The sequence below is a fragment of the Corythoichthys intestinalis genome, chromosome 8, assembly GCF_030265065.1.
Source record: "Corythoichthys intestinalis isolate RoL2023-P3 chromosome 8, ASM3026506v1, whole genome shotgun sequence".
Classification (NCBI taxonomy): domain Eukaryota; kingdom Metazoa; phylum Chordata; class Actinopteri; order Syngnathiformes; family Syngnathidae; genus Corythoichthys; species Corythoichthys intestinalis.
The window spans coordinates 2,545,539-2,569,489 of NC_080402.1; the positions used below are offsets into that span (position 1 = coordinate 2,545,539).

Below are 23,951 nucleotides of genomic sequence, written 5' to 3' on the forward strand. Positions count from 1 at the left end.
TTCTTTGATCTTTTCTCTATGCCCAATGCGGTCCACACAAGGACACAGGACTGAGGTTGAGTCAACTTTAATCCATTTTAACTGGCTGCAATTGTGATTTAGTTATTGCCACCACCTGTTATCTGCCACAGGTTAGTAACAGGTGCTGTTAATTACACGAATTAGAGGAGCATCCAATGGTTTTTCCAAGGGTGCCAATACTTTTGTCCGGCCCATTTTTGGAGTTTTGTGTAAAATGATAATGATTTCACCCCCCCCCCCCCCCCCCCCCCAATTCTCTTTTGTGTTTTTCATTGCAAGCAAAATCAATATTACTACCAAAACTTTTGTAATTGCAATCATTTTCTAGGAAAAATTGAGTGTTATCCGACAGAATTGCAGGGGTGCCAATACTTTTGGCCAGCATTGTATCTAATCGCCAACAAGTATAACTGCTATGCTAAGGTGTGACCAGCAGGCAGAATGCTTCTACATTCACCTTGAAGGTAGAGGTGCACGATAATTATCAGTCTGATAATTATTGGTCCGATGATAGGAATTATGACGTCATCCCAATAACTCCAATAACATTATATATTATCGGGCCTATTAATAATATTTTTGGCGCGGTGTCGGATTGGGATGTGAGAGTTTGTTTCCACTCCTGTTTTGCCAGTATGCAAAATTTTGTTAGTGTTCTAGAGGCTGTATTTTTCCTTCAATGAGTTAAAAATAAGAAGAGAACGCGCGAGGTCCGCTCACCCCCCCCCCGGCCAAGGCGCACGGGGACAGCGACGGCCGACCAAAGTGCCGCTCTGCCGATGCTGCCCCTGCCCGCGCCGACCGGGGAGGCCGAACCTCGCGCGTTCTCTTCTTATTTTTAACCCTTTGTACTGACTCCATGTTTCAAAAGCTTGAAGAACACTCACCGAAAACAGGTTGACAATTTATTCGTTGACAATGGTAAAAACAAGGCAAAACAGACGACGGAGGGACAATTCTGGATCCAAAGCTAGTTTCCGAGCAGCAAAAATCTGTGTTATCTCAGTGTCCAGTATTTTTAAAGTCTTTGCTGAAGCGAGCCGTGTTGAAGGCGTGTCCGAAGGTGTGTCTGGGCATTGCTTTTGGGTCTTCCCCTGGGTGGCCGGTTTTGGGCGGCTTAGGTTCGTGCGCGGATTGGGACGCCCGCTATGAACTTTGCTGTCCGGGCTGGCTGTACTTGTTTTTAGGACAAAGTGCTTTGTCCTTGGAGTTTGTTGGGAGAGCTGATTGCAAGAGTTGGTGCGTCAATCTTGTGATAAGACGGCATTGTGTATCTCTTCTATTTCTTTTCATTAAACTATGGTGTGCTATTTATTTTATATTAGTAGTGTAGTACTACCGTAAATATGAAAATGATACTATTTCCTGATTAATTATATTACGTGTGTTAGAGTAATGCAAACAGTTAGACGGTGCCTACGAGAACCTGTACCATATCTATGTGTTAGACTAATGCAAACAATTATATGGTGTGTGCGATGACGATATCATTTCCCATTCAATTATAAACCCTACTATGGCAATTAGCAAATGTTTGCATTTTACAGTGTTATGTTTACAAGTTCTTGAGAGGCCTTTTGGTTATTGATAGGCATGTTGTTCTATAATTGCCAGGTTAAGAAAGTTGTTTCATGGACCAAGACGACAAAAGTCTCCTCTCCTGTGGCACCAAATGTTTTATCTGCTGACAAAGCACAATACATGTTGAGTTTATGTTTGTTTTAGATCAATGCTCATTGTTCAGGGCAACACATCGTCAATGATATTGACTGATTGATTGTGATTGACTGAAATTATATTTATTCGAAAAAAAAATTAATATGGGCACTTTTTTGAAGTCAAAACTATTCTTGTCTTTGTTTTGTTCATTATAATAATGTTCATGTCATCATAAAAATTGTGGTTTGGTCAAAAGCAAATCTATGCTGAATCAACTACTAGTATTTTTGACCTACAGGTGTTCAAAAACTCAGGTAAATATACATTGGAAAATTATATATATATTATCGGTTATCGTATCGATTTCGGACTTGAGGAGCAGGAAGTTATCGGTATCGGTGTTAAAAAAGGGATATCGTGCACCCCTACTTGAAGGCAACATACATTACATATTGGCCCCAAACCGTTCATTAAAAACTGATGCGGATATTGTCCGATATCATTTTAAAATCCTTTTATCGACTCTAAATTTCCATTGACTAAAATAACTGGAATATTCATGTTAATCCCAATATTGACTGAATGTAGGCATGTGCCGGTATGAGATTTTGATGGTACGATAACCGTGAGCAAAAATACCGCGGTTTCACGGTATCACGGTATTGCAATTATAGCTCCAAAATTTTGAGATGTATGGGTTTTTAAAAGAAAAAAAAAAAACTTTTTTCCATTGAACAGGTTTTTTTTTTTTTTTTTTCCCAGAACATACTGTAATTTCCCGAATGTAAGGCGCACCCGTGTATAACGCGCACCCCCAATTTACCTGCAAAATCTAGGGAAAATTCTTGTACCCGTGTATAACGCGCACCCTAATTTTAGCACCAATAAATACGGTAGAATACAAGAAAACAGCTCATGTAGAAATACAGAAATGTCATTTTGATTTAACAAATTATAAACAGACATAACACAGCACAAGCATAGCACAGTGATAAATACCGTTCCGGTAGTGCAAAACATTACTGTAACAACCTTTAACACTTCTCCAACTTAAGAGAACCCGTGAGAAAACAAAACAGCCATATCTGTATTATACATGAACATCTAAAGCATTCTTATAAGTGCTTTTCTGCCCCTACCAATTGCTTTTGCTGATGACTTTGCTTGTTCCAGCTGCTTCTTCATTCATTTCCAATACCGCACACTCGATTCTCCGACGTCATACCGTCTTGCCGCTTCACGAATTCCAGCTTCCTCAGATACGGAAATTACTTTCCTTTTGAAGGCTGCCGTGTAGCTTGCTCGTTTCATCATCATGAAATACCGCAAATGTATCTTCCTTGGAATTATACTGTAAAGTAAAAGTGACGACTGAAGTGGGAAAACGAAAGGAGCTCATAACAGTGCAGACGAAACGAACTCACGGAAGTCATTCGACCAATCAGAGTGAAGAATTACCAAAACAAATGGTGACGTAATATACCGTAATGGCGGCAACAGATCACCGTATGCGTTTTCTTCAACACAACATGGCCGTGTCAATAAAGAAAAAGTCTTAAAATATACATATTTATATGTATTTATTTCTGTCTCCATCCATATACCCGTGTATAATGCGCACCCTCGATTTTACAAGTGGATTTGGGGAAAAAAAGTGCGCCTTATTTTCGGGAAATTACGGTATTTGCAAATTGGAACATGAATATAATGTGAAAATAAATTAATGTGAAAATAAATAAATTAACAAAAAATAACAAATATTTTATATAAAATTAAAATAAATAGAACCTAGACTATACCCACAGCCACAGCTCAAGTCGCTCAATATTAGAGCAAGAACAAAATAATTGCTATAAAAAAGTAAAAACACTTCTAAATAAGATTAAAAATATATACTGTATGACTTTTTTTGAGGGGGCTGAAGCTGAAGTTTTGCCATTTTCAGCCACTGTGTCAACTTTCTTCTCCATGATGTCATGCCTTTGTGTTAAAAAGAACAAAGAATTCATAAGTTAATAAGTTAGTTAAAAATGTATAAGTTAGTTAAAATGTAAATATTGTTGAGGAAAGGTTTCATCTAAAACAAAAAGTGAGGAGTCAGACCTCCTTTCGCAATTAGCGATCTTTGACGCGATCCACTCCCCCCCCCTTCATTCAAGCTTGTTTCTCACTCAGCGGCTGCGAGACATAAAACGTCGACGAAGCTGCTCTCCCAGCTTAGCCTAGGCTAACATTCGTCTTTGTAGGTTTTAGTTAGTTTGTATATTGAATTTGAAAGGAAAATATATGTTTTGTTTTTGGCGACCTTTTTCATGGTGCTACTGCTATCCTGTTGAACCTACTCACATGTGGAAAAATACAATTGTATAACGTTTTAAATGTATTCATTTGTATATTTCACCACGATTTGAGAGCTCAATAAATTGAAGAAAAGTACGCCTTGTGTTTGGAGGGTTTGTTTTTGGGTTTGCTGGCTGTTTAGCAGAATAGAGTCACTAACACTCACGGCAACAAACAGGGGAAGGGTGAGCGCTGCCGCACCAAGCCACTTCGGCTGCATTTTGGCACATGAAAAATAGCGAATACCGTACCAAGGTATGACGGAAAATTTTAGTGGTTTTGAAACCGCGACGTTTTCACACCACGGTAAACCGTGAAACCGGTAACCGGCACATGTCTAGCTGAATGTAAACCCTGGCTACATGCTTGTGTCGCAAATGTTTTTATGGCTCAAGTTCATCCTGTACTTTTGAGTAAAAGCAGTTTGTTTAAAGTGTTGCCATGTTTTCCATTTGAAACGCTAATATTATCTATTAAATCATCTGCCGCACATGTTCGGCCAACAAAATAAATCTTCACTCTGGGCACAAATGTTTTCTAAAATAACTAGATTTTCTGTATTTAATGTGTATTTTAGTTGTGCCAAGGCCCTCGTGACCTCAAATTCATTACTTTTTGCTCTGTTAACATGATAGTTAAAGAATTCCTGGCATGGCTTCACAGACACACATTCCATCACCGATCACCATGTACATATATATCGTAGCACGCGCCACGCTCTAATTATCTTGGGATGTTGTTTCTCGAGCGACAGCGGCGAGACATTAATTCCACACCGTCGTTTTTGGCGGAATGGATTGTTGTATCCCCATGTGGGGTGAAAGAGGTAGCCATATTGCTTTATCTCGCACGGAACACACAAACACAACAGTGTAATCTCACCTCCGTCACTCTAATTGGACAGCCGCTATTCCCTCGATCGGATAGTTTTCACTCGTGTATAACATCATACGTTCATTTGTTCCGTCAAATGGAAACACGACAGTCGGGATTTGACGTCTACAATGTTGCCTTCCTGATCTTGCTACGATTAGGCCGGGTTCAATAATAAAACTGTCACAGACACTATTAGGAAGGGAGACATTTAGATTTTCATGTCTGGTGACGCCATTTATTCGTGAGTACACAAAGAATATTAGACGTGTGTGGCTGAACATTGCAAAACACCCAACATATTTTATTATTTTAAAAACGATTAAAATTCATCTGTTTCTCCTCTCAGCTGGTCGGCGGCCAGTTTGACCTGGAGATGAACTTCATCATCCAAGAACCCGAAAGCATCGTGTGTATGGTGGAGCTTTTGGACAAGTGCGAGCCCACCTGCCAAGCAGAAGTGTGGAGCATCTTCACCGCCATCCTTAAGAAGAGCGTGCGCAATCTGCAGGCGTGCACCGACGTAGGCCTCATTCAATTGGTGCTTGAGCGCATATCCGACATCGACAGCATGATCGCAGGTACCCAAAGATGAGTGCGACATAATTGCTTCCATACTTGAACCTTTTTTTAGGGCAATCATTGAACTCATTCACTGGCATTGACGGCACTAGACGTCCAATTCATTTTGAGTCGGAGGAGTGAATGGATGATGTTTTGACTGGGAGGAGTGAATGAACGAATGGTTAAAATTGATGGCATTGATCTGCCCCCCCACTCATACACCCTGTTGTTTTCCCTTTTTCACCCAAAGAGTTGAGGTACTGATAGTGACCTATTTTCTCCCCTCATCCACCCTCTTGAGTTACCTTTTCCACCTAAGTAATCGTGGCACCAATAGTTAGAATTTATGGTTTTTTTCCCCTCATCAACACTAGTTTCACTTTTTCCACCTAAGAATTTGGGGTACGAATAATGACTTTTTGCCCTCATTAACCCTCTTGAGTTACCTTTTCCATCTAAGGAATCTTGGCACCAATTGATAAAATTGATGGCATTGATTTTTTTTTCCCCCTTCGTCATACTGTTTTCCCTTTTCCACCTTAGAATTTGGGGTACTCATAGTGACTTATTTTTGCCCTCATCCACCCTCTTGAGTTACTTTTTCCACTTAAGGAATGATGCCACTAATAGTTAAAATTTATAGCATTGTTTTTTCCCCCTCATCCACATTCATTTCCCTTTTTCCACCTGAGAATTTTGGATGCTAATGATGACTTATTTTTGCCCTCGTCACCTCTCTTGAGTTTCCTTTTTCACCAAAGAAATCGTTTCCCCTTTTCCATCTAAGAATTTGGGGAACTCATAGTGACTTATTTTTTCCCTCAGCCACCCAATTGAGCTACCTTTTCCACCTAAGGAATTGTGTCACTCATACTTAAAATTGATGGTATTGCTTCCCCCCCCCACTTCATCCACCCTCTTGTTTTCCCTTTTCCACCTCAGGATTTGGGGTACTGATGGTGACTTATTTATGCACTCATCCATCCTCTTGAGTTACCTTTTCCTTTTCCTTTTTTTTTTTTTTTTTTTTTTTTTTTTTTAAACCTGTCCTGTTCAGCTGTTTGACACAGAGAATGGAAGTCTAAGTGCCCGGATTCTGAACAGTTTTAATGTTTCACATTGAGAGTCTGACATACTCCCATTGTGATCATTCAAAATACCTTTTTATAATGACAAAGCAGCGAACAGGAAGGGGTTATGGGGGGACAGAAGAAAAGAAATACAAGAGAAGAAAGAAAAGAAACACATACACAAACAACAACAAGAAATACATTGAACATCTAAACTAGCTACTAATATGCTGGTGCTATCGTCAGCGAGATGTATTTCCGGTTTACACCATGTGGGGGCCTATTGGCCAGTGAAAGAGGAGAATGGGGGTGGGGGTGTCTATAACACTATAAGCTAAGTGATTGAAAGGGGTAGAGTGTACACAAATCAGTTCTGTGATCTAGAACCCAGTAATCGTGTGAATCTCTTATGAGTGTAAGCCCGTTGGCGACCAACCCTACGCCGCCGCATCGCCAATCCCGGCACCGGAACCTCCAACCCGAGCATGCCCTACCACATCCAGCAGCACGCAAGCCCCACCGGGCACGCAACAGCCACGCAGACGGGCGGAGAAACCACGCGGGCGCCAACCCAGGGCCACGGCCCCCACCCAGCCAGCCCGGGGAGGGAGGGTGGGCCGGGGGGTGGGGGGGGCCATGCGTAGCCCATCCCTCCTCCCGCCGCCCAGCAAAGGAAACCCACCGCCCCCCCCCCCCCCCCCCCCCCCCCCCCGGGACCCAGGGTGGTCCCCCGGGCCACCCGCGCGCCCATCAACCGGCCTTCAGGGATGGCAGGAGGGGACGCATCACCAACCCCATGCCTACACCCACCCGGGCCACGAGCCACAGCCACAGCCCCCCAACCGGCACGGCACGCCACGGGACCCCCAGCGGCCCACCAAGCCCTAGGCAAGGCAGGGACCCCCGCCGGTGCAGGCGACACCCCGCTGATACACCGGCGCCCAGCCAGCGACCCGCGACGGAGCGCAGGGCGGATGCCCAGCCAGAGAAGAGAGGGGAAGGCGGAGGCAGGAGAACGCCCAGGAACTGCCACGGGGCGATGCAAGATCGGAGACCCGACCCCCCAGCCCACTCCCGCGGCCGGCAGCCGAGGCAGAGGGGAGGCCACACCCCGGGAGCCACGCCATATGGAAAAAGTCTGGGACCCACCTACCACCCTATTACTGTGGCTGCCAGGTTCCCGACTGGCAGCCTTTTCCACCGAAAAAAATTGTGGGTTAAATGTTTTCCCTTTTCCACCTAAGGATTTGGGGTACTGATAGTGACTAATTTTTGCCCTCATTCCCCCACTCTTGAGTTACCTTTTCCACCTAAAGAATCGTGCAATGATACTGAAAAATGGTGGCATTTTTTGCCTCATCCACCCATTGTTTTCCCTTTTCCACCTAAGTTATTATTTTCCCCCTCATCCATCCTCTTGAGTTACCTTTTCCTCCTATGCAATCGTGGCCCCGATAGTTAAAACTGATGGCATTGTTTCCCCCCCCCTAATACAGCCTCTTGTTTTCCCTTTTCCACCTAAGGAGTTAGTGCGCCTATAGTGAAAAGTCATGATCCCTAGGCACAATCCTGTATGTCGTTATATTTTTGGTAGTGGTTTGTAACTGAAAAGTAAATTCCCAAATTTTGGGATTAATTAATAAGTATGACAATTTGCCCATAATACTTGTACTCCTATGGCATAAGTACATGATTACAGATTACGTGATTTTTAAGCAAAAAACCGAGGCTGCTATGGACAGCCAGTCTCTTCTTATTGATAAATTTTGTCATGTCGCTACTGTTTGAGGAAAACCTATAATTCGGAAGCAAATGAGCTATACAATGAACACGTTTTGGATATTTGGGTGCAGCAAATCTTGTGCAAGGCCTTTGGAAACTACACGGATTACTTGGATCCGTTCCGACGGTGTTCGCATCAGTGCCCTTCTTGCCAGCATGAACAGCGCAGGCCTCCAGCGAATTGAGTTAAATAAGGGCAAAGTAGCTGTTTACTCAAGTGAAAACGTTCCATGTTTTAACGTCATTTTAAAAATACTCAAACATCTAAAGTTCATGAATTTCATGGTCAGAGAACATTTTTTTTTTTACTCTGCTTGTTTATACGATTTGGTTGTCACGCTTGACCACTTTTGAGTTTTTTGTTTTCAGACTTGCTGGTGGACATGCTGGGTGTGCTGGCTAGCTACAGCATCACGGTCAAAGAGTTAAAGCTGTTCTTCAGCAAGCTGCAAGGGGAGAAAGGCCAATGGGTGAGTTGAGATGCCTCGGCCGTATATGTGAGGAATTTGCAGGGAAGCCGTCAAGTGCTCATAAGGTTCACATTTTTATTTTTTTAACGCAGCCTCGACATGCCGTGAAGCTGCTGTCGGTGCTGAAGTACATGGCTCACAGGACCGGACCTGACTCTTTCTTCAGCTTTCCGGGCAAAAATGCAGCTGTGAGTTCGTTTTCGATGTACCCTTAAAAAAATAGAATTAAATCTTAGTTGTCGCGTTGCATTTTTGTTTTTGACAACGATGACGATAACGAAAATATTTCATTGACGAACCATTTTTTCATGACATGACGAGCTAATAACGTGTCTTGGGGGACAAAACATAGCGAGACGAATGCCAGTTTTCGTCTGACGAGACGAGACAAAAATGCGACAGTTTCTGTCATATGTCCACAATGAATGGCATTTTGCAGTCTAGGCTTGCTTGTTTTGAAACACATGGTAAGATTTTCTGATCATAGACTCCACCATCAGTCGACAAGACACCTCCCACAGACTTTGCGCCACGCCTTCCCGTAGGGGGCCGACCCATAAAGCGTTGAGGTGGCTTTCACTATTCATCGTGATAAACGCAAACATACGCTGCGCTCTAACGCCGGATTTAGGTGGAAATAGGACAGTTTTACTGCATACAAGCAGGCCGGGAGTGTCTCGAGTGATTCGGTCGAGGATTCAAGGTAAGTTATTTTTCGCACCATGCATTAGAGGCGTGCAAAATTTCTTAGATTATTCACGAATCGGTCGTGAAGATGCGAGAACGATTCGGAAACATTAAAATTCCAATTACCGTAATTTTTGGACTATAAGCCGCTACTTTTTTCCTTCATTTTGATACCCGTTGCTTATAGTCAAGTGCGGCTTATTTGTTGATTTATTTGGGTTAATATGTAACACTTTATTTGACAGTGGTGTCATAAGACTGTCATAGGATCGTCATAATTGTGTCATGACACTATCATGGGCATTAATACATGCTTGTGACATATGTCATAGTATCATCTGGCAAATTATGTCACTAACTCCATTTAAGTCCAGCTTGGATCTTTTACATCCATTCAAAAGTGAAATAATTGGCCGGTTAACACTAAATGACATGTTGTAAGCATTCATTAATGCTTTGGACAGTGCCATGTCAAAATTATGATTGTCTAATGACAGTCTTATGTCACCACTGTCAAATAAAATGTTAACAAATACCATAACTAGCAATTAATGAAAAAACTGGAACAGTAACTAAAGAAATGTTTAGCACAGAATCTGATTTTTTTTACTGATAAAGATGATTTTTTACTATTTTTTTTTAATTATTTACATCCGTAGCACTGCATTGTATGCTAGGAGGCATGTTGGACAACAAAGGTGTTGACAGCAGGTGGCAGCAGAGGTTGCCTGTCTCCCCCCAAGGCAGCAGTGATGGCCAAATAAAGTTTCTTGAAGCGTTGAAGCTTTGAAGCCAGTTGGTTCAAAGTTACAAGGTGGTTAATTTGGTCTTATGACAGTCGTATGATGCTGCTGTCAAATAAAGTGTTACCAGTTCATATCTTTTGGTGTAAATATCCCACAATACAGTGAAAACCGCTGCGGCTTATAGTCCAGTGCGGCCTATCTATGAACAAATTCTGTTTTCGTGCCAAATTTGGTGGGCAGCGGCTTATAGTCAGGTGCGTCTTATAGTGCGGAAATTAGGGTATTGAGATATGCCCAATAAAGTGGAAATAAAACACAGTCAGCGTGGTCTTCGGGACGCAATGAGGAATCGACCGACAACTTATGCCGCGAGATAAAAAAACAAAACAAAACAAAACAATAATACCTGACTGCAGCCGACAACCGCTTCAAACAAATCCCATGTTGCTACAAATTTCGTCCACATAATGCTACGGTAGATATCACATGTTTATAGAACTAGATGCGAAATGATGGACTCGGCGGCATTAGCACATGTAAGGAGAACTAGATACGAAATTGCTGGCGTTAGTAAACAGCCGCCATCTTAAAGCAGTAGACTTCTCTGAAAGGCTGTTGTACCTTCTGAGCGAAATTTTTTTATCTAAAATACTCCTAAATCTGCAAATTCATCACTTGAATCTATCTTTAAATGATGAAACCGTTTTAAAACTTTCACATGTCAAAAGTAGACAGAAGGGAAATTATGCAATAATGGGAACAATTTTAACAACTTTACCGGTTGGTTGATTCATAACATTAATTGAATGTAGATTAAAGCTGCTGGTACAAAATGGGGACTTGAGTATTTTTTTTTTACTGTTTTGTACTGTTAACTTAATACTAGTACTTTATTAAAGCTTGAGACGATTTTTGTACAATTTTTGTAACTAATATACAAAACCTTAAAAGCAGCTAATAGCTAGGGGGGGTGCATCAATAATCGATTTATAATCGAACCGTAGCCTCTGCATCGTAGTTGTAATCGAATTGTTAAGTGCCCCAAGATTGCCAACTCTACCATCCATGCACTTTGAAACGTTGTGAATACAATGAAATGAATAGAAAAAAAATCAGCCTAACTTTAGCTTGAAAAATTTACGTAAAATGAATGATAAATGCTTGTTTTTTTTTGTTTTTTTTGTTTTTTTTGTTTTTTTTGTTTTTTTTTTTGCTTTTAACCGAGAGTCTAGACAGTTTTGCGTTCATGTCTACAGAAATTTTGCGCTTTAAGCATTTATTTGCAAGAATTTTCAACTTAAAAAGCGCTTTGTTCCATGACCGCCGCCATGTTGGATTAAACAATACCGTAACTTTGGCTTGAAATATTTACATAAAATGAACAATAACTGCCCATTTTTTGCTTTTAACCAAGAATCTTGACTGTTTTACATTCATATCTATAGAAATTCTGCAATTTAAGCATTAATTTGCCAGAACGTTCAACTTAAAAAGCTCTTTGTTGTACTAAGGTGGCAGCCACAGTGACTTAACCCGCAGCACATTCGACATATTTATGTAAAATAAATGCTAACTTCCCGTTTTTTGCTGTCAAGCAAGAATCTCGAATGTTTTACATTCATATCTATAGAAATTCCGCAATATAAGCATTTATTTGCAAGAATTTTAATCTTTAAAAGCTCTTTGTTCCAAGACAGCCGCCACGTTGGATTAAACAATACCATAACTTTGGCTTGAAATATTTACGTAAAATGAATGATAACTGCCCGATTTTTGCTATTAACCAAGAATCTAGACAGTTTTACGTTCATACCTATAGAAATTCCGCAATTTAAGCATTTTTTTGCAAGAATTTTTAACTTAAAAAGCTCTTTGTTTCGTGGGCCCCCATGTTGGATTAAACTATGCTGTAACTTTGGCTTAAAATATTTATGAAAAATGACGATTTGAGCATTTAGTTGCAAGAATTTTCTACTTAAAAAGCTCTGTTTTGTGATGGCCGCCATGTTGGATTTTGTATCTCTACACATATACAGTATATATAGAGATTGTATGTATATAACACATATGTATATAGAAAAAATGCAAATTTTGCTTTTGTTGAGTAATATCGAGATGATTCTGTATACTTACCTCAAGTATTAAGTTTCTGATGTGAAAATACTTTTTTTTTTTAGCTGTTCAAAACTTCTCAAGTATTAAGTTTCTGATGTGAAAATAGTTTTTTTTTTTTAGCTGTTCAAAACTTAGTTTACAAAAAAGTTGCTATTTTGAGCAAAAACTTGCATGATATGTTAAATATTGCCATTGATCCTGAAAATATAGGTGATTATGTCTGTATTTGGTGATTTTTGTGCATCTAGTGTATAATTTGGGAATTTTATAGCCAAGTTTGTTGTATGAAAAAATATTCGGGGTTTTATTAGGGAACGACACTGAGTTTTTTTATGTCGCTGCTCATGGAGACTCATATATGCCTAAGGGAGGTGTCTGTTTTGGTTTTAGGTAGCTAGCGGCTTTGGTTTTGAAAATATTTGAAATTGAAATTTTTGAAAATAGGGCCCCTACAGATTGGCCCCGAGCCCCGTCAACTGATAGTGAAGTCTATGTTCTTATCTTTAGGGTTGCATCTATTGATTACTTTAGTAGTTGATTAATCTGTGAATTAGTTAGTTAAAAATTTTTTAAAATGGCATGCCTCAAACGGTATAAAAAAAATAAATGAGGATTTAAGTATACCAAAAGAACAATTGGCTAACTTGCATACCGCTAGCTTGAATGCTATAAAATGTTTTTTTGTTTTGTTTTTTTCTTTTACAATGCTCTTAACAAATCGTTCAAACATATATTCCCACTAAAAATGGCTTAATATACCTAAATTACGCATATTATGCATATTAAAAAGACATTAGCTCAAACAAAACTTGTGTTGGTCTTAACAGGGTGCAGCTGGATTCAGCCATTTTAAATGAGTTATGTCATATTCACTGTTGCCACTAGAGGGCAGTGTATCCGCCCAAATCAATAAAAATAAATGCAAACACTTTCAAAACAAACCATTGCAACGCCACTTTAATTAAACGAATACTCGAAGCAGCAAATTTTAATTCAAAGCTTTTTTCTAAACGATTAATCATTGCAGCAGTACTTATCGTACAATGTTGTTTTGGCCTTTGAAGGTCTGTGCTGAGTGATCGTCACACACTAAATGTAACTTGTAACGTTAGGCTAACATTCGCGTTAGCATTAGCATCTAGCGTCGTCAGCTTTTTTACATACAGTTGGTGGCGTCTCATTCGGTTTAATTATTTGAAAATAATGTACAGTTTTCCTGATGATTGCATATTATCAAAAAGTTGGCGTTGTCATTGTGGACGCTACAATATATGCTTTTTTTTGTCAATGTTCATTCGAAATGGTTGGAAACCTTTATTTTTGGACTAAAACAGACGAAAACATTTTTTGAGTATTAATCGACGAAAACTCGACAAAGACACATTTTGAAATGACTAAAATTTCAAGGTATTTTCATCCAAAAATGAAAATTAAAATGGCTGCTAAAAACAACACTGTTGCATTGGCTTTACAACAGGCGATAGCGCTCCCGCCCATCGCAAAATGGCCGTACCAGAATGGCTTCACCTTCCATACGTGGCTTCGAATGGACCCTCTCAACAACATTAACGTGGATAAAGACAAGCCTTACCTTTACTGGTCAGTCCCGGTTTCTTGATATGTGTATCAAGCAGACAAAAAAACTGAGAAATTGACCAGTTTTTTTTCCCGTTCAGTTTTCGCACCAGCAAAGGCCACGGCTACTCTGCGCACTTTGTGGCCGGTTGCTTGATCGTGACCTCGCTGAAAACCAAAGGGAAAGGATTCCAGCACTGTGTCAAGTATGACTTTAAACCTCAGAAGGTAAGACGGAAACAATTTATTACAATTGTTTAACAATTTATATTTATTTTTTTGCTGGTAAAGGCGTTAACTGGTTGTTTTTTTGACAATTTTTTCACCGCAGTGGTACATGGTGACGCTGGTGCATGTCTACAACCGCTGGAAAAACAGCGAAATTAGCTGCTATGTCAACGGCGAGCTAGCGTCCTTCGGGGAGATGGCCTGGTTTGTCAACACCAGCGACGTGAGTAGGAATGAATAATTGGTGCTCCCAAGTGGCGGTGCCGCCTTGCGAATGGTTTTGTGTTGTTTTTGAGTTGAATCTTATGAGTTAATTTGTGTTGTTTTTCTGTTTTGGTTGTTTCTAAAAAGGAAAGATAGCAGCTAGTTAGACCCCTAAATGCGCCAAAATCAACAGGAAGCTTCCTTAAGTAACCCAAAATGAACAGGAAACCCCTAGTAAAAAGTATGGAATCTCCAGTCTCGGACGAGCACTCACTCAGACATTCTATCATGTAGAACAAACTCGGACAAAAAGCTTGAAAAATGAATTAATTCGTTAGCCTTCAGAAACACTAAAAGAAATGAATAAAAAACATTGTGGTGGTCAGTAAATGTTACTTTTATAGAGCAAGAGCAGGGAAAATATATATGGAATCACTCCATTCTGAAGAAAAAAAAATGGAGTCATGAGAAACAAACAAAGAAATAACAATCAAAACACATCTCGAGTATTTAGTAGCACCACCTCTGGCTTTTATGACAGCTTGCAGTCTCTGAGGCATGGACTTGATGAGTATTCTTCATCAATTTGATGCCAACTCTCTTTGATTGCAGTTACCAGATCATCCTTGCAGGGCAGAGCCTTGCCGTGGACCATTTTTTTCAATTTCCACCACAGGTTTCAATAGGGTTGAGATCTGGACTATTTGCAGGCCATGACATTGACTGGATGAGTCTTTCTCCAAGGAATGCTTTGCATGATGCATTGTCATCTTGGAAAATTACATATTTTCATTTGAAGGGATAAGAAAGCGGTCTAAATTAGTTTTAAAATGTATTGAAGATTTAACCATAGCCATCTTCCCAGTGCCTTTGCCTGACATGCAGCCCGATATCATCAAGGACTAAGGGAATTTTGATGTTTTCTTTCGACAGTCCTCTTTTTAAATCTCACTGGACTAGCACCAAGCAAAAGTTCCAGCATCATCACCTTGTCCAATGCAGATTCTTGACTCTTGTCAAGGTGACGATGCTGGAACTTTGGTCATTATAGCACTCTGGCGCCGCCATCTGGGTGATGATATCAGCAGAGTAGCGCTTTCAGCGTATTTAGAATTGAGCCCAATGGAGGAGGAAGATTCAGAGAGTAGCAAAATGTCATCTTTGTTTTTATCTCTCTACTGAGTTTATTATTTTTTTACAGGATATTCTTTGTATCTAAGTATTTTTCCCAAATTGCTAAATAAATTGTATGGTCATGACTAATAAGTCTTGTGCTAAATGGAATATGAAATATTAAAAATGCATTTATTCAGTATGACAGGGCTAATTTACTGCATAATGGTCAAAATGCTGACTTCTTAAACCTCCCGAACAGTATTTCATGCCACCGGAGATAGTCCGACTCATGTCATTTCTCTGCTGGGTCTGCGAGACTAAGAGCTAGACTACATGCTAACCTGAACTGAGCGGTTTATTCAAGTCTCTTTCTCGCCCTTTCTAACACAAAATATCACGCAAACTACCTCATGTGTCTGACTCATGTCCACACGGCGGCGGATGTGATTGTCTTCACCGATCAGCCAGCCCCTGGCAGCGAGTGAGTTTCGGCTTGATGTTCCCTTGCTGTGTCCCCAGCAGGAGTGCTCTTCGCTGGGGACACAGCTGGGGAATGAACGCCGACAATGGCATGTTTTCGGTGGACAAACCGGCCAACGTCGGAAGGCGTGGCTGCCCGAGGCTAGCGCTCTCCCGGTGGGCACGCGAAGAAGGCCGAGGGGGATGGAAGTCTTGACACAATCGAGAACCGGAGACGAAAGCAGGGGGATCCCCGGGCCTAAGCCGAGGATAGCGCTCTCTCAGAGGGCCACTCCCACCTTCTCGGTGGACAGAGAGTATTGTCACCCACAAAATGCAAGCCACCTCCTTATTAAAACGTGCGCCATGATCCCACTATTTGACAAAACCTAAAAATTGTAGCTTACTCACTTCCTCGTCCATCCAATGGTCCCTAGACTGTCGGACTTGTTTTGCCCATCCTTCACGGTGAACGTGAAACCCAACCCATCGGGAAACCCAAAAAGCCTCACACCACTCTCTCTGGTGTAGCAACAAAAGCCTGCAGCACATTGGGCTGGTGTGACGCGAAAAATAAATGAATTAAACCACAAAAAAAATGAATCTGCAGTCCTTTTGCATAAAATAGTATGGCTGTATAGTGAAGATGTTGGATCCCGTTAACATCACATCCGCCTTCTTCCTCAGTTCGAGAGCGTGGCAAGAAGTCTCTCATTTTGGAGCGCGGGATGAAAAAAAATTAGATAAATATATCGGATGCTTGTGCACATATCCACTTGCTCCATTTCATTCAGGAGCATAAAGTACAGTGCAATATGAAATATGCTTTTTTTATGTCACCGGGACTTTAAGGCAGTAATGCACTTTATGTTCATTGTTTTTAACATTTAAAAAAAATGTTTATAGGGAAAACATTTGGTATACAAGTGTGGCCCCATGAAATAAAAGTCCATTTAATTTATTAATCAATGTACCGTACTATCTATTACGAGTAGGAGTGTGACAATATATCGAAAAGGTGATACATCGCCATGTTTAGTTGGCCAAAAGGTTATCAATACGCTCCCACCAACAATCAATAAATTGTTTTACAAAGATGTCACTGTTTAAATAAAAAAACTGGCGACAAATGCTCAGCAAGGCTGTCAGTGAGGATATTTTTAGCGCAGGGTCTTTGCTATTTTTAGCTTCTTTTCATCACATCTTGATACCAATTCCTTCTCATGCTTAAGATAGATCATTTTTAGCTTTTTCAGAGTGCTTCAAAGTTCACGTTTTCATCTCGCAGACGTTCGACAAGTGCTTCCTCGGCTCCTCAGAGACTGCAGACATCAACCGGGTCTTCTGCGGCCAGATGGGCGCCGTTTACTTATTCGGAGAAACTCTCAATGCTGCGCAGATTCTGGCCATCTACCAGTTGGGGCCGGGTTATCAGGTACATTTATGTGCAGAGTAAAGTTGGACTATGACTAGTATAGAACTAACAGCATTTATTTGTAAGTATCATATTTTTTTGTCCTTTTTCATCATTGACTTTCGCAAACATTAAAAAAAAAAAAAAAAAAAAAAAAAAAGCTACCCCCCTTTTCTTTATTGTATTTAAAATGTTTAAGAAATGAATAAATGACAGAATATTTACAATTCTTTGTGTTTTTAAAATAAAACTTACAAGGAAATGTAATCTATAGTATAAAAAAAAAAAAATATTTTCATCCTTATTTAAAATGTTACCCTACCAAACCCTAACCCAGGAAATGAATAAATGACCGAATATTTACAATTTTTGTTTTTAAAATAAAAGCGTAAAAGGAAAATTTCATTTATAATATTTGCTTGAAAATTGTCAAATAAAAAAGAGAATATTTTGTATTTTCTTGTGAAAAATAAAATTGGGATAAAATAAGAAAATGGTTAGGAAATGAATAAATTGCATAATATATAAGATTCTCTTTCTTTTTAAAATGTAAAAATCTTTTTAATTTAGAATATTTGCTTAAAAATTGTCAAATAAAAAAAAATGCATTTTTGTCCTGGTTAAAAATAAAATTGTAATAAAAAAATAATTGTATTTTTGTCCTGGTTAAAAATAAAATTGTAATATAAAAAAAAAAAAAAACAGCATTTGCTTTTAAATTATTTTTAAATGATAAAAATGTCTTGTTCAAATTTATATTTGCTTGAAAATAGATAATTTGAAAAAATATTTAAAATATAATTTAATTAAAAACATTTTTAAAAATTTATAATATATCAAATATGTCTTTTTTCAGTTTTCAAAAAATTAAAAGCCATAAAATTAAAAAATATTGGTTCAGAAGATAATATTTGCTATTAGAGAAATGTATAAATAAAAAACTAATAAATAAGAATATACTGTTTTTTTCCTCTTGTTTTTATTGAATTAGTAAAATAAAAAACTTGGCCAACTTTTTAACTATAGAAAAATAGTTGTCGATTAATTTGAGAACCAATTGTTGATGAATTTGGCAGTCCTAGGTTCAATGGTGAAAACATCTTAAATCAATATGACAAATGATATCTACTTAAACCGATGAGGGCAAAAAGCAAGCCACAAGAAGCAATAACACTCACTGTCAATTCAGTCCTGCAGCTGCATGTTATTTATTCAGGGACCCGAGGGCCAAAAAAATAAAGAAGACTGACAGCAGTCATTTTGTCCGATCTTTTTTTAATCTCCCGGTCCGTCTTCAGGGTACCTTCAAATACAAGGCCGAAAGCGACCTGCTGTTCGCCGAGCACCACAAGACGCTGCTGTACGACGGCAAGTTGTCGGCCGCCATCGCCTTCGCGTACAACCCCCGCGCCACCGACGCCCAACTCTGCCTGGAGTCGTCCCCCAAGGACAACGCCTCCATTTTCGTGCATTCTCCGCACGCCCTCATGCTACAGGTAAACTGTTCGGAATCAATCTGGAACAATATTATTTATCGCATAGTTTTTTGTCGTTATTGTGAACTACAGTTCCACACAAACATACATTGAGATATCATGTAGCATCACGGGTACCTCCTCACGGCAGGCCCCGCCATTCCCGCACCTTTTTTTAACGCACCACACACATAATACTCCACGGGGGAGTTCCGGCAAAGGGCGGTGGGACGGGCGGCTGGGTAGAAATTCCATGCAGCGGTCCAACTACCCCGAGCCGAGCTCTCCCATATTTTAATGCGTACATCGCACTACCCTCCCCACACAATCCCAACATGGTGCTGGGTAATGGCTGCCAGTCGGGGACCTGGCAGTCACACTAATAGGGTGGTAGGTGGGCCCCACACTTTTTCTCTATGGCGTGGCCTCCCTTCAGCCTGGGCTTCCGGCCGCGGGAATAGGAGAAGGTCGGTGCTCCGATCTCGCGTCGCCCTGCGGCGGCTCCTCAACGTTCTCCTGCTTCCGCCTTCCCCTCGCTTCTCTGTCCGGGTATCCGCCCTGCGCTCCGATGCGGGTGGCTGGCTGGGTGCCGGTGTGTCGTCTGGGTTTCGCCTGCTCCGGCGGGGGGCCCTGCCCTGCCCTGGACTTGGTGGGCTGTTAGGGGTCCAGTGTTGTGCCGTGCCGGTTGGGGGGCTGCGACTGTGGCTCAAGGGCCGGGCAGGAGTGGGCATGGGGGTTGGTGGTGCATCCCCTATTCCCATCCCTGAAGGCCGGTTTACGGGGGCACGGGTGGCCCGGGGGACCACCTTCGATACCTGGGGCGTGGCGATGGCCCCTGCAGAAGGAGGGATGGGCTGCGCTGCCCCCCCTACCCCCCTTCCGCCCCCCTCCACAAGCTGGCTGGGTGGGTGGGGGCCGATGCCTTGGGGTGGCGCTTCTGCTCGTCTGCGTGGCTATTGCATGTTTGATGGGACTCGCGCATGGCTGGATGTGATTGGGCGCGCTCGTTCGGGGGGCCTCGGTGCCGGGATTGGCGATGGGGCAGTGTTGGGTGGGTTGCCAGCGGGCTCACACTCACAAAGGATTCACATGATTACTGGGTTCTAGATCACAAGGCTTATTTGTGTACACTCCAGCCCTCCCAATCACTTATCTTATAGGCCCCTCACATGGTGTCAAATGGAAATACATCTACTAGTAGCTGACTATAGCACCAACATATTCATAGTGTAGGTGTTCAATGTTTTTCTTGTTGTTGTGTGTGTTCTGTCTGTCTCTCCTTTTCTTGTGTTCCCCCATAACACCTTCTTGTTCGCTGCTTTGTCTTAATAAACGAGGTATGCTGAATGATCACAATGGGTGTATGTCATACACCAATGTGAAAAATTAAAACTGTTCAGACTAACCGGACAGTTAGACTTCCATTCTCCATGTTAAACAGCTGAACAGGACGCGTTTAAAAAAAAAAAAAAAAAAAAAAAAAGTTTCCTCGGCCGTGACTTGTGTCTCCGTCTTGTTTTGTGTGTTTTGCTGATAAAAATATCCAATACCCGACGTGCTGATAACTTTTTAAATTAACACAGTGTATAACAACACTTCAACAACTCACGACTCACAGCAGGTTGTGTCTCTATCACACATGACAATACACCATCACTGTTGAGTGTACTTCAGGGTGCCTTGGAAAAAATCAAAATCAAAATATAATACAGTAATCGAGTGTCCCAAACTTTAAGAAAGGGCATTTATCAAGTTTTCCTTGGCCATGACCACTATATCCACTGAACAGCATGCTATCATCAGTGTTGTTAACCTTACATTTAAAAAGTAATTACCGAATTTTTCGGACTGTAAGTCGCAGTTTTTTTTCATAGTTTGGCTGGGGTTGGGACTAATACTCTGGAGCGACCTATGTGTGAAATTATTAACACATTATTATATCATTTCACATGTTATTTTGGTGTTTTGGAGTGACACTGATGGTTTGGTAAACTTGCTAGCATGTTCATTATGCTATAGTTATCTGAATAATTCTTAATAACTATGCTACGTTAACATACTGGCCACGTTCGCGTTTCGATGTTCATGCATCATGTAACATTATCATACTGTACACTTACTCAGCATGTTGTTCTCTATTATATTTGTATTTTAAATTGCCTTTCAAGATGACATATCTGTTCTATGTGTTGGATTTTATCAAGTAAATTTCCCCCAATAATGCGACTTATACTCCGGTGCGACTTATGTTTTTTTTCCCTCTTCGTTGGGCATTTTATGGCTGGTACGACTTATACTCAGGTGCGACTAATAGTCCGAAAAATACGGTAGTTAAACTTACAAATGGCTTGACAAATGATGAACTGTATGTTAAATTTAAGTTAGTTAAGTTAGTTTAAGATGATACTCGCTAAATGCTAATGCTAACAGTAACGCGAATGCTACGCTAATGCGCAGAGCCACTTAGCCAACCATCGTGTTTGCAACGGCGTTACCACCCACTTTGTTCCTCCCCCCTCACGCTATGATATCTCCCAGGCAGCTATGATAAAATCAGACAACTTGCACCTCATTCAACCAAATTGTAGTAACGCGCCCCTTCACATAACAGCGTTGCAAAGATGGGGAAAGAAATAAGATTTCTCACCGTCGCCGTAAGAAACGCTGTTACACTCTAACACCGTTATTACCGACACTGGTCTCAACATAGTCAGGATTTCGGCGTGGGGAACAATTTTTTAATGCTGTCACTGCACACGCGCTTTGAGTGTAGCTGCCTCATTAGAGCAGAGTTGCCAACTACCTGCTGGAAACACCTCCAGCTCTGCTTATTACGCTGCTCACAAACTGTGCAAGTAGCAAGCCTAATGACTTTCTCACTTGCTTACCCCAACTCGTGATTTTGCTTGTCTTTTCCCACCTTTAATCCCTGGATACCTGAATTTACATTTACCAAATCGTTAGCCTAACAGCTTAATTGCCCAATTCATATTTTTGGCAAATTGAAATTTCTGCATAATGTTACTCTCCTCCACTGCTGCATCATCCTGCCTTTACTGCTTTTCCCCTAAGCCAGTCAGGACTGTTGGAAAAACAAATATCATTTTTTTTTCAATTTTCTGAAAATGTTAAAACATGAGTTAGGCAATTATGCTATGAGGCTAATGAAATATTCCTAAAGCACTGGAGGTATACATAAGTACAAGGAAATAGTATTGATACAAAAAATAACAATAATAAATATAAAAAATTTATTTGGGGAAAAAATATAGCTAACGATGAAGAATTCATAAATTTATAAAAAGAAAAAATTAAAACTCTAGAAAACTATTTTTTTTCAGTGCAATAAAAAAAAAAAAACGGCAATTCATTAATAAGAAATTCCTAAAAAAATTTTTTATTTAAAGCAACACTTGGTAACTTTTCAGTTTTAGTCGAGTTCAGCGACTCCGGTGGACAAAAGCAGTAGTGCTTTGTCTTAAGACTGCGTTTCCCACAAGGACCAGCTTACACCCACAGTGTCGTAAAATCATCAATCAATCAATCAATCAATCAATCAATCAATCAATCAATCAATCAATCAATCAATCAATCAATCAATCAATCAATCAATCAATCAATCAATCAATCAATCAATCAATCAATCAATCAATCTCCTGGTCGCTTGCAGATGGATTAAACAACATTTGTTTCCAGCGGCTGTGTGAAGGATGAAAAGCAATTGGGTAATGAATCTAGTTGTGGCTAATCTATAGCATAGGACTGTTAGCAACTGTGTGGCTAACCCCCCCCCCAGCCCCGAGTTCGGTTGGGGGGGCCTCAAATCAGCGAGTGAAAGCTGGGCAAATGTTTGTTCTGTATATACTAGAGGCCGCCTTTTCTTTCGGTCTGTTGCTCTGCCATATTTTCAGAATTCGCGCAATAGCGTTAGCATTGACCTCCGTTTTTATGATGAATAGGGAAAGGGGGAAGTGACATATGCAGGAAAGCAGTCAGCACATTTGTAGTTTTTTTTGTGTGGCAGGAGGGTGGCAGGAGCCACCCTTCTTTTATAATTGTTGAAAAGTTACCAAGTGTTGCTTTAATTTAGGGTTTTCCCATTATTCTTAAAGTTTCTTTTTAAGTTTAAGTTTTTAATATATATATATATATATTTTGTTTTTTAGAATTATGACTATTTTTTTGTACTTACGAATTGTTTAAATATGTTTTTTATTATGTTAAATGTAACAACTCGGCACACTGTGAGAAATGTCCATCCAAAAAAATAAAAAATAAAAATATAATATATATATAATGTCAACAGTAGACAATTAGTTCATTTCTTTCTGTTAACTCATTTGCTGCCATTGACAGCACTAGGTGTCAAAACTGGATGTTAACAAATGATAAACTAATTTCAGTTGACAGCAGAAGAATGAAAGAGTGACAGAGTTCATGGTTTGTTTGCGCAGGACGTGAAAGCCGTGGTGACTCACTCGGTTCAGAGCGGCATTCACTCCATTGGTGGCGTGCAGGTCCTCTTCCCTCTCTTTGCGCAGCTGGACTTTTGCCAACCCTCCAGCCACGAGCTGGACACCTCTGTCTGGTAACTATGGAAACGCACATACGATTCTCATATTTATAACAAGCCGAGTGCAGCTCATATGTGTCAACTAACAATTGGGAATGGAGTTCCATTTCACTTTGGTGCGTCTCCTTTTTTTTACAATACAAACTTAAAAAGTGGGAGGAAATCTGCAGCATGTTATACGATTCTGTTTTTAATATTGAATTATTATTTCATTTAATGTTGTGTATTTACTTTCATTTTTTTTAAATGTATAAATTTAAAAAATATTACAATCATACCTTTAATATTTTAATTTGTGACATTTTTATTTTGTAATTATTATTACTCATTTACTGGTAATTATTGTAATTTCTGCTTGTATGTATGTAAAAAATATATATAATTTTTGTTAATACTTTTAAAAATATACCTTTTTTTTTTACTCATTTATCATTATATATTTAATATTGTATTTTATATTTTGTTTTAATGTGTACATTTAAAAAACATACTATTAAATTAGTTATTTAATTTTATATTGTTATTTTTAATTGTAATTATTTTTACTCTAGTGTATATTTTATTGTAATAACTTTTTTTT

The 23,951-nt window shown here is 40.0% G+C and overlaps 1 protein-coding gene across 7 annotated transcripts in view; it reads left to right on the top strand.

The window, feature by feature from the left end:
* The window catches only part of lrba (LPS-responsive vesicle trafficking, beach and anchor containing), a 442,809-nt gene that overhangs the window by 32,202 nt on the left and 386,656 nt on the right, over positions 1–23,951 (top strand). For all 7 annotated transcript variants that reach the window (XM_057842680.1, XM_057842682.1, XM_057842684.1 and 4 more), the window contains exons 2-10: positions 5,243–5,474; positions 8,679–8,779; positions 8,872–8,967; positions 13,805–13,926; positions 14,004–14,130; positions 14,234–14,353; positions 17,198–17,344; positions 18,622–18,819; positions 23,253–23,386. In XM_057842680.1, the coding sequence (XP_057698663.1) occupies positions 5,243–5,474; positions 8,679–8,779; positions 8,872–8,967; positions 13,805–13,926; positions 14,004–14,130; positions 14,234–14,353; positions 17,198–17,344; positions 18,622–18,819; positions 23,253–23,386 (1,277 nt within the window). The remainder of the gene's footprint in view (positions 1–5,242; positions 5,475–8,678; positions 8,780–8,871; positions 8,968–13,804; positions 13,927–14,003; positions 14,131–14,233; positions 14,354–17,197; positions 17,345–18,621; positions 18,820–23,252; positions 23,387–23,951) is intronic.